Source organism: Astatotilapia calliptera, chromosome 9 (assembly GCF_964374335.1).
Source record: "Astatotilapia calliptera chromosome 9, fAstCal68.1, whole genome shotgun sequence".
In the NCBI taxonomy this organism is placed as follows: Eukaryota; Metazoa; Chordata; class Actinopteri; order Cichliformes; family Cichlidae; genus Astatotilapia; species Astatotilapia calliptera.
In genome coordinates, this window is record NC_137430.1 from 12,647,826 (window position 1) to 12,658,706 (window position 10,881).

General features: G+C 38.8%; 1 protein-coding gene and 1 long non-coding RNA gene across 2 annotated transcripts; both read left to right on the forward strand.

The window, feature by feature from the left end:
* Window positions 1-6,038: 6,038 nt before the first annotated feature.
* On the forward strand, window positions 6,039-7,345 carry LOC113028800 (myelin-associated glycoprotein-like; the record flags this gene model as incomplete). Its single annotated transcript, XM_026179252.2, has 3 exons — window positions 6,039-6,111; window positions 6,341-6,718; window positions 7,023-7,345. Coding segments are annotated over exons 1-3 (774 nt in total), but the record flags the coding sequence as incomplete, so codon positions are not given.
* Window positions 7,346-7,410: 65 nt separating this feature from the next.
* Window positions 7,411-9,443, forward strand: LOC145431086 (uncharacterized). Its single transcript, XR_013911442.1, has 3 exons — window positions 7,411-7,670; window positions 8,505-8,595; window positions 8,751-9,443. It is a non-coding gene; the product is annotated as an uncharacterized LOC145431086 (long non-coding RNA).
* Window positions 9,444-10,881: the final 1,438 nt, after the last annotated feature.

The window sequence follows — 10,881 nt, forward strand, 5'->3', positions numbered from 1 at the left end:
GTTGAAATGTCCAGGCAAGTATATATATGTTAAATGACAAGATATACATGTTCAAATCACATGAATTAACAGAAAGCTTCAGGTTCTTGATTTCTATATTACAATTCTTCAAAATTAAACAATACGAACAAGTAGTCTGATGTCTTGTAGTAATTATGGAGCTATAATTTGAAATACAACAAAGTATCGGTATTGGAGCCGTATCGTTGATACCACCCTGAATTTTGCTTTGTATCGCACATAACTAGCCCATATCAGTTTGATATTGTCCCCCATTAAACTCTGATATGTTTTCAGTCTCCCTTTAATGTTTTTGAGCAGTGTATAAAATGCTCTGAAAAAATGTTTCCTCCCTTCCTGATTTCCAATTTTTTGTATGTTTGTCGCACTTAAATGTGTTAACATAACACAAGTAAACACAAAATGCAATCAAGCATTTGTGATAACTAGCAATGTCTTTTTAGCAGTTGTCTTTTATGAAGCTTTGGAGGAATTTTGGCCCACTCATCTTTGCAGAATTGTTCCAATTCAGTCACATTGGAGGGTTTTTGAGCATGAACTGTCTGTTTAAGGTCATGCCACACCATCTCAGTGTCATTAAGTTTACTCTTTGACAAGGCCTTAAAAAGCTCTTTATTTTGTTTCTTTTAAGACATTCAGAGGCAGACTTGATGGTTTATTTTTGATAATTGCCCTGCTGCAAAACCTGTATGCTTCAGCTTCTGGTCATGAACAGATGACCAGACTTTGTACTTCAGAAGAACAGAGATAGAGCTGTGAATCTGAAGTATCTGAATATTAAACGGGGGTCTAACCCTATACAGTGGAACCCCGACTTACGAATACCCCATTTAACGAAAAATGGCACTTAAGGGCAATATTTCTGCCCGTGAAACGGCAAAATGCCCGCGTAACGAAATTCTCTGGCTCTGATTGGCTGAGCCCAGAATGCCTACAATGCCCACAATGCCTTCCGAATCATGTGGCAACCCCCTTGGCTTTCGTACTGGTGCTTCGCTGTTCCACTTGAACGACGTATTGTTGTTGCAGTTAGCAATTAGCCTATAGCCTATCGTTCACTCAAAAGGCGCGATGGGTGCTTCGACTTACGAAACTTTTCGACTTACGAAAGACCCTCGGTAACAAATTAATTTCGTAAGTCGGGGTTCCACTGTATAGGAAATTGTGACAGAAACTTTTTCCTGCACTTCTGTGAACTGTTATACACAAATTTTTAGGTTTTTAGTTTTATTTATGATGTAAATGTCTTCATTAATATAAAGCATCACACACCATTTAATAGTTTAACATCTACTGTGATATAATACAGTGGAGCCCTCTGGCATTTTATATTGCCTCCACATATTTTCAGTTGTCTCTCTATGGGTGTGATCCTTTCTCTAAAGAAAAACAAACCCTGCTCCTGCTGCAGGTAGAGCTGGGCGATATAAGATTTTTTCATATCACGATATGTTTTTTTCATTTCAGGCGATAACGATATCTATCACGATATAAGCCAAATAACTATATTTGTAAGATTTAAATGTGCCGTTGCTCACAAGTAAAATGCGAAATAATCAGCAGCTTGTTTTTATTTAAATATTTATTTCCCATAATAACTGACTAACTTTTGTCAATATCAAATAAACTGAGAACTAAAAGGAAATTCTCAATCTCTTCTTGTTGTATAGCTTAGCTTTTCAAACAGTTTTAACAGTTACTTTAGTCTGACAAAAGCCGAATGACGAATTAGCGCTTCCAGTCAGAGACTGAGGCTACGTCCACACGTACACGGGTATTTTTGAAAACGGAGATTTTCCGTTTCTACACTGCAGAGAGTAGAATTAACAGTAACAGTATTGTAGAAATTCATTTCACCGAAACAATAACGTGGCGCACAGTGTGACGCATGTACCAGTTTATTGTATTTCCAGACTTGCTTTCGGCACAATTTACAGTGCACGCTACTCTGTTTTTTGTCAGACTTGAAATAGCCGAAATACCTTAACACTATGGAACTTCTATGGCTCTTGCGTTTGACAATCTCCCCGGCATTGGAACCATCATCTGTTTTCTCCTCGGTAACCTTCGGTCACGCTCGGTTGATTTTTCTAGTCGGCACACTCATTTCCTCCATTACGCGCTGGCTCCATTACCCGCTGGCTGCTTCCCAAACAAACACACGTGCGGCTTGGCACTTGTGCTGTACGTAACAAGTCACGCGACGTGACGCTGCAGCTGTGATTGGTTCGGCTCTGCGCTACTTAATTTGGATTGGCTGACCTTTTTTTTTTAAGAGGACAAGAGCGGCGAGGTCTATCGCGATAGTTTAATTTCTCTATCGAGTAAAAGTTATATCGCGATACATATCGTTATCGTTCTATCGCCCAGCTCTAGCTTCAGGTATTACCATGTTAATGTTAGTTAGAAAAACTGCTTTAAATCCTGTTTGGACATTAGACTTTAATGTTGCTTAGACTTTAATAAAGATGTAACTGGTTAGTATATGATGTATTTGATGACTGATATGGTATGAAATTTACACTTCAGTAGTTTTCTTCTCTTCAGAGAGCTCTGAGTTTGATACGTGTGTTCATATATGTGCATAAAAGGCTGACTAAATCACTAGAGATCATATTTAGATGACATCATGTGTGGAAGAAAGGAAATTGCAAAGGTTTGTCACAGAAATTTGTGTGCCTGTACTCACACAGGTGGCAGAAACTTTGACTGATAACAAACTTCCCCAATGTGTTTAAATGTTTCTGCTTTTATTTAATCAGTCATTTATTGGTTGATAAATAGATTTACATGTCAGCCAAAAGCTGCCATATAAATGGGTTTCTCTGCTGTGTCTGGAGTGGTTCTTTCAGTGCCAACAATAAATCATATATTGTGAGAAGCTTCACCACAATAACGACAGTTTGTTGTGCAGTGACATCAGGTGAGCTTAATAGTTTCAATTGATTATTTTACATCTGCTGTCAGGAGATGTTAAAACACATCACAGATTTGCATGTTCATGTGTTAGTAAACTGAAGTATGATGCATGCGTCCACATCTATATTTGTATCCCGGAGGTGGAAATCAGAGGGGTGATCATGCTACAACTGGACAAAAACTGAACACAAAAGCTAACAAACAAAAAAAAAAAACCTGGGGCACTATGACCCTGTCACAGTTCGCTTGAGGACTCACACGCAGGACTCAGAAGCTTAGAGGCACAATGTAGAGATTTATTACAGTTCCACCAGTAGTCCAGGGGTGGTGCTATATACAAAGTGGTGACAGGGGAAAAGGCTCCGGGGGAATCCAGGTAGGGAAAAAGACACTTGCTCCTCTTCAGGCAATCTCCACTCGCAATCAGTCTCTCTCCAAACACTCGCAAAAACAGGAATCCAATCAGGGAACACAAGGTCGATCCAGGGGATCTATGTACAGAACAAACACACGTTAGAAGGATTGCGCAGAGAAACGAAAGTGAACTTGCTCTGAGCTAGGCTGCACTGATGCGAGTCACACGCAACGATCCAGCGAAGAGTAGAAGCCACTCCCTGGCTTAAATTCTGCCTGCACTGATGAGGCCCAGGTGTTTCCTCTTCAGAGGGGCGTGGGCCGAGGGCGTGAACCCGCAGTGAGTTCTGCCCTGGCAAGAAAGAGATAGAGAAGGCGAGAGGGAGAGAGAGAGAGAGAGAGACAAAACCACTAATCAGATCCTCCAGGCCGTGACAGACCGAGGAGGAGAGCAAGACATGTAAAGACGAGTGAAGGCTACAAAGAACTCTGAGGTGAAGAAACTGAGGTGAAGAAAATACGAGAACTGTAGTGAAGTAGCATTACATTAATAAGCATTACATTTTACAGTTTAGTGAAATTACACAAACAACATCCTGCCACTTTTTAAGTTCAGTTTTTGTCTTAACTTCACCTGTAATAACTGTTTTCAGGTGATTTCTTGTGGTTATATCAAGAAGCAGAAGTTGAAGGAGGAACTCTTTTTTTTCCACAAAAACAGAAATAGTTCTGCAAAATGTAATCTCCACATACTTCAGCTTTTTAAATGTGAGTCTTTATGTTCCTGCCAACATGTTTTGTATCTTCTTATGGGATTTGTTATTCATATGGGAGCTCGAAATCTTGAAATAAATGTGTGACATGTTGTTAAAAGTGATCAGAGTGTTCAGTAAGACAAGAAAAGCACTGTGTAAATCCAGCCAGCAAACTGAGAAGAAACATATAAAAAAGGGGGTTTGGGGGCTCAAATGATTAAATTTGAACCTGAGCTATTATTTCAGTGAGTGTGGGAAACACACATGAAAAATTTCCCAACACTGCTTTGAATGCACAGACAACAGAAGTTTGAAATAAGCAGTGCTAGTCTTGGGTAATACAAGTCGTGATACTGTGTGATAACACGTTTGTCTTCAAAAACAGTTGTTAAAAAAATACATTTATGTTACAGAATGATTGTGAGCCAACAGCATGTCTCAGGAGTAGGGATGGGTACCGGTGTTCGATGCCATGACATAAACGGTAGTAACCAGACCGAAAAGCAGCGCACATTTCGGTGCTTTATTTCGGTGCTTTTTTTTCCTGAGCTGTGATACACTTCTAGCCAATCATTTTACGTTTCCGAGGATAGTAGGCGGGCCCAGGTACGTACGTTCTTTTAGAGCAGAGCTACAGATTAAAAATGCCCAAGGCGAAGCGGTCAAAAGTCTGGCTGTACTTCACAGCAAAATATGCAAACTCAGCAGCCTGCAACAAGTGCTTTAAGCTGATACTGTGATACTGTCAAAGGAGGTAACACCTCAAATCCGATGAAACACCCGGCGACGCATAGCGTTTTTTTTTAAAGCCCAGAAATGCGCCGTATTTGATAGCTTGCTGCGAGACCTCACACCAAGCACCTCTACTGCGGGTGGGTTGCCTGTTTTGCAACATCCCCCAAAAACACAAAGAGGAGAGTCCTGGCCCCTAGCCCTGCCAGTGTAGCAGAAATGATGACGGATGATGATGGCAGCAGCAGCCGTTCTTCTCTGCGTGAGTAGCTTCATGTTGTTCGAGTGTAATTTACGCTGAGTAGGCTAACCACGTTATTACATTAATGCATGTAAGGTGAACTAGCAAACATCATCATAGCTACATGCGGCTGTCCTCTTGTTTGATGGCAGATACTCCCTTCACCCTGGCCAAAAAGGCTAAAATGACCAAAGAAAAAGTGGGAAACAGTTAAACATGAGAGGTTTTTGGACAAAGTTTGTGTTTTTTTTTCCATTGTTTAAGCACTGCTTCCAGCCAAGAGTGATACCATATATGCCCCATAGCTGCAGAAAAGGCTAACATTGTTATCTTTTTACAAAAAACAGCTGAACATGAGAGGTTTTTGGACCAATTTTGTGTTCTCCATTCTTTAAGCACTGGTTTGAGCACCGGCACCGTTTCAAAAGTACCGATTTGGCACCGGTATCGGATAAAACCTAAACGATACCCATCCCTACTCAGGAGTGAGATGTAAGATTTTAAAAGTCTTTATTTAAGGGAAAAATGCAAAGTCAAAAAGTCAAAGCAGCCAATAGTCACAAATAATGAAGATCAGGAATAAAGTGATAGGAAAAAGTCAGTTAAGAAGACAACTGATGGAAATGAGGAACAGGTTATCGTGTGAGGGAAGAGTCAGCACAGGTGAATGTAGAAGCAGGCAGGTAGGAGTGGCAGTTACTGAAGTGACAGGAGTGTGCATGATGGGAACATAAAAAGACTGACTGAATAAAGAAAGACAGAATACTAAAAGCATCACAGGCCTGTTTGCTTTGACATGACAACATCTAAACAGAGAAGTGTTTCACTCGCTGTGTTTCTGCTGAAACCACTTTTACTTTGTCGTCTCTTGTCTGTAGCAGTCTGATCATTTGGTAAGACATTCGTTTTTAAATTTTACTAACTGTGTTTATTACAAAAAACCCAAACACCTTATAAAAGATAATTTCTAGTTTGATATTTTATTTGTGTAATTATGTATTTTATTTATACAGGTGATGAGTTTTGTGACAGTCCAGTCTGTGAACATCATGACAGGCATCATGTTACTGAGTCTCCTCTTTATTCCAAGTGAGCCGTCTCATTACAGTCATTTACAGTCTGACAGATCAGTGCAGATAGAGAAACTTTACAAAGTCACACATTTTATATTTGTAAGTTAAGTGAAACATTTTGTACCGAAGGTGTAGAAAGAACAGGAGAAAAAAGCAAACCCATGACACTTAAAGTCAGATTTGTAAATATGAATTTTCTCTTCATTTAGATTTGCACATTTTAATTTTGCTCTCTGGATTCCCAGACTCTTTGGCTGCTTGTCCTGATTCTACAAACCTGTTCATCATTGCACCAACAGAGATGGAAGCTCTGAGTGGATCTTGTTTACAAATCCCATGTAACTTTAATGATGCTGGACCAGTAAAGTTTGACAGCACACAACCTGTCTTTGCAGTGTGGATTAAAAGTCATTTTAAACTTTATCCAGAAAACGTGATCTTCAACAGCAGTGGGACAGTTAACATCTATCCAATGAATATTACAGGAAACCTGAAGGAGAAAAGCTGCACCACTCTGTTTTCCAACTTAACCACAACTTATTCAAACACATATTACTTCAGAATTATGAACTGGCCATTCAGATCAACAGCTTTTTGTGAACCTGTTCAAATAACAATTAAAGGTGAGAGACTTTTGATATTAGTATTAACCAATGAAAAGTCTAATTGTATTATTAACAGGTCAGATGTCACATAAATATACCTATTCAAATATTTTCTCTCTCTATTTTCTATTGTTAAACACTACCATTATGTTAATGTTTGGAGAAACAGTTTTGTTCTTCTTTGGCTCTTTGAGAGTTAAAAAAGTATATGCTGAGTCCTTTCAGTTTCATGATTTTTGAATGGAAAATTATTATTATTATTATTTTATTCTGTCTTTCCTGTATTATCAGTGTACAAACTATGTTTCATGTTAAACCACAGATTCTCCTTGGAGGCCCGATATTGCAATCCCAGGTGATCTGAAGGAGAAGGAGTCTGTCACTATAACCTGCTCAGCTCTCACTCCCTGTCCACACTCCCCTCCTCAACTCACCTGGAATCTCCAACAAGACTCTCCTAACGAAATAGAGGAAAACACAGATGGAAGCTTTACAACTAAAATCCAGCAAACAATCACTCTGTCAGACACACATGATGGAAAGAAGATCAGCTGCTCTGCCAGATATCCTGTGAACCAAGGAAATGACATCAAGACAGCAGAGACAGAAGAGACTCTCAGTGTTTCATGTAAGACAATCAAAGATTTTTTTTTAAAATCCTGCCAACTAATCATAATTTATGAGATATCATTTTCTTTCTTTTTCTCAGATGCTCCTAAAAACACCTCCGCATCCATCAGTCCATCAGGTTTGGTGTCAGCAGGCAGCTGGGTGAACCTGACCTGCTCCAGCAGAGCCAAACCTCCAGTCAGCAGCTTCACCTGGTTCAAGAAGAGCAGAGATGGAGCTGTGAAAGTATCTGAAGGAGAGATTTACAGCTTCAATGTAACAGATGGAGGAGTTTATTACTGTGTGGCCACTAATGATCTGGGTAATCAGACATCATCAGAGATTCGTGTGTCTGTTACAGGTAAAGGCCGAAGCTACTGATGTGTTGTATTCACATATTTTCCTTTTTCTTGTCCACGAAAACAAACATTAATGGTAAATGGCCTGTATTTGTATGGCGCTTTACTAGTCCCTAAGGACCCCAAAGCGCTTTACACATCCAGTCATCCACCCATTCAAACACTGGTGATGGCAAGCTACATTGCAGCCACAGCCACCCTGGGGCGCACTGACAGAGGCGAGGCTGCCGAACACTGGCGCCACCAGGCCCTCTGACCACCACCATATATAACTTCAAGTGGTAATCAAATGCATTTTGCATCAATATTTCAACGTTAAACTGTAAATTGATGTCAGAAAGTAATTGTCTTACATAAAGTGCTAAAAAAAGAGACAAGAAAAATACAGACATTTTCTAAACATATTTTAATTTTTTTATTATTTATTATATTTATTATATTACATTTATATTCATAAGGACGGTAAAAAGCCTATAAAAAAACATTAACTTTATCCTAAATTAGCTGAAAAAACACAGCACAGCCACTTTCATCATGAAAAGAAGAAATGCACAAATAAAAAAAAATGGTCACAAAATAACAGAAGGTGATAATATTAAGTTTTCTAGTAACACTACTCTACAATAAGCTGAAGAATTAAGACTCAAGACTAATATGTCTCAAACTGACGACTGGGGTTAGCTCCAAGTTAGATTTATCTGAGTGAAAAGAAAACAGGACAAAGCCACATAGAAAGCATCATAGTCGCGTCCCCTCAGGGGGCTGTGTTTAATGTGAAATGTTCAATTTTCTTTTATTTCATCTTTTTGTTGCTCTAAAATCTCGTTGCCTTGCAGATGAACAGTCAGGAAAACTGTTCGGTGTCTGCATTGTAGTGAAGACTGTGGGAATCATACTGCTTGTGAGCACACTGGTCTTATTTGAGTGGTGAGCCAGCTGCTTCTATGATAGTCATTTATAACTATTTACAGGCTACAGGGTTAATTTTACTTCTATTTAAGTCGATTAAGTCGATTTTTATTATTCATAATTACAGAAATGAACCAAAAACTAGTTTCATTTCAATTTGTTTTTTTCTTCAGCTGGTTTAGATCAAGACAGTTCAACAAACCAGAGACAGAAACCATCTACATGAATCAAGCTGCATCATAGTCCAAACTAGTGCAACAGGAGGACAAAAATCTTGGACATCAGTCATATGAACATCTGCATGCTGACTGAAACATCTGTATAGGATTCAAAGTAATGTTAATATTTGTGAAACCTACTGTTTAAGTTAACTAACATCATAGCGTGGTGTTGCTGCACAACAACGACACTGTACTTATTGTGGTGTTACTGTGTATATGATATGATATCATGAATGATAAAGTGTCTGTTTGTGGCTGATTTACTTCACTGGTGAAGAACTGATAAAACAAACAAAGTTTCTATCAGCTTTTACAACAACATTTCTTAATCATGTGGTCAGTGATTCTGTGTACTGATTTTATGTGTGCATTCATTTTTTAAGATATTATTTGTTCCATGAATACATGAATGTGCCCATTCAGTGGTTTGTTGTGTCACATTGGTGGTTCTAGATAAATGTACGTTATAACTGATACAGTTTCTGTTGAATCAACTGTCATAAATGATTGTGTTCCTATAAAATATAAAAACTTTATTTACACAAATGAGGAACAGGTTAAATCTTTTGATTGATTTAAGTGATGAGCTTTGTGACAGACAATCTGCGAACTTCCTAATAAATATATTACTCATTCTCCTCTTTATTCCAAGTTGGCATTTCAGTCATTTACAGTATGAAAGTTCAGTGCAGATAGAGATTCTTTAGAAAGACACATTTACTGTTCTGTCCTCACTAGATGTGGGCGTGATTTAGCTTGTTTGACAGACAGTGAACAGAATGAGAAGAAGAGAATGCTTTGAACTGAGATTCTTCTTTACTTCGATCTGCATCTCCAGTTTACAGGCCATGTTACTGAGGCTTCTTATACATGGTATCCTTTATCCATTTTCATTACTCTCCTTTCTCTTTTCTTTTTGTAAAACTAAATAAACACAAAACAGATAATTACCTTCTCATTCACTGAACATACATAATGTACTAACTGAAACTTAGTTTTCATGACAACCAGCAAAAACATAAATCTTAAGGTTGCCTAAATTAAACATAAACATCACCTTCAGTTAACTAGCATTATTGATCATAGCAAGTTAACAAGCACATGCTAATATACAGTCGCTAGCACACAAGTAGCTTTACAAATGAGTAATGACCACACAGCTGAAATAGTAACTCAGTATACTCACATTACACATGCATCACAAATCAGATAGTTATGGTTATAGTATGTAATGGAAACTTACAGGCATGCGTGGGCAAAGGTTTCACCTCCACTGAGCACTTGGAGCAAACTAGCTGGGCATAACAACTTCCCAAGTGCCAACTGTGGCCACAAGAGGGTGCCAAATCATACAAACAAAAGCATATTACCACATTAAAGTTATACCAACACATTTACACTGAATCTGTTGACTGGAGAAAGGAAAAGAAAATAACACTTATTTGTTGAAACAGATTTATTGAAACATTCATCGCAGATTCTCTTAATGTAAATTTGAACAATGCGAAATACAGGGCTACTAAACACTTTTTTGTAATTTAAAGCTATTGCTTATTATTTTCACATGGGTCGTTGGGGGTGGGGGTGGGGGGGCATTTTTGCGTGCTTTAGAGACAGAAAAATTTACATCACAGGTCTCCAAAAACCCAGTTTCAAAACTGTTTTACATATCAATGCTAAGTAGCCACTCTTATATTGAGGCCAGAACTCTGACCAATAAAATAAAAAAGACATTTTGTCAAGTTATTTGTGTTGGGGAAAGTGGGGAAAGCGATTCTCACATACCTATGCAAGCATAGGTGCACCTCTGCCCTGCTGTCGATTACACGCGTCATCTCCCACTGTCACCCCTCTTGCAGGAATGGACTGGGTTGCTGTGTTACGGTGGCCGGTCCATCTGCAAATGACCCGTCGCACCCCAAGATCAGGCAACAGGTCCGCCCACAGTTCAACAGGCGCCTGCTATTGTCCGCCCAGTCCACAGTGGATTAACATCACTGAAACACTGAAACACTGAAACATGGAATATAAATATCAGGGTAAAACCATGCAAACAAAATCAGTACTGTACGCACCAATACAC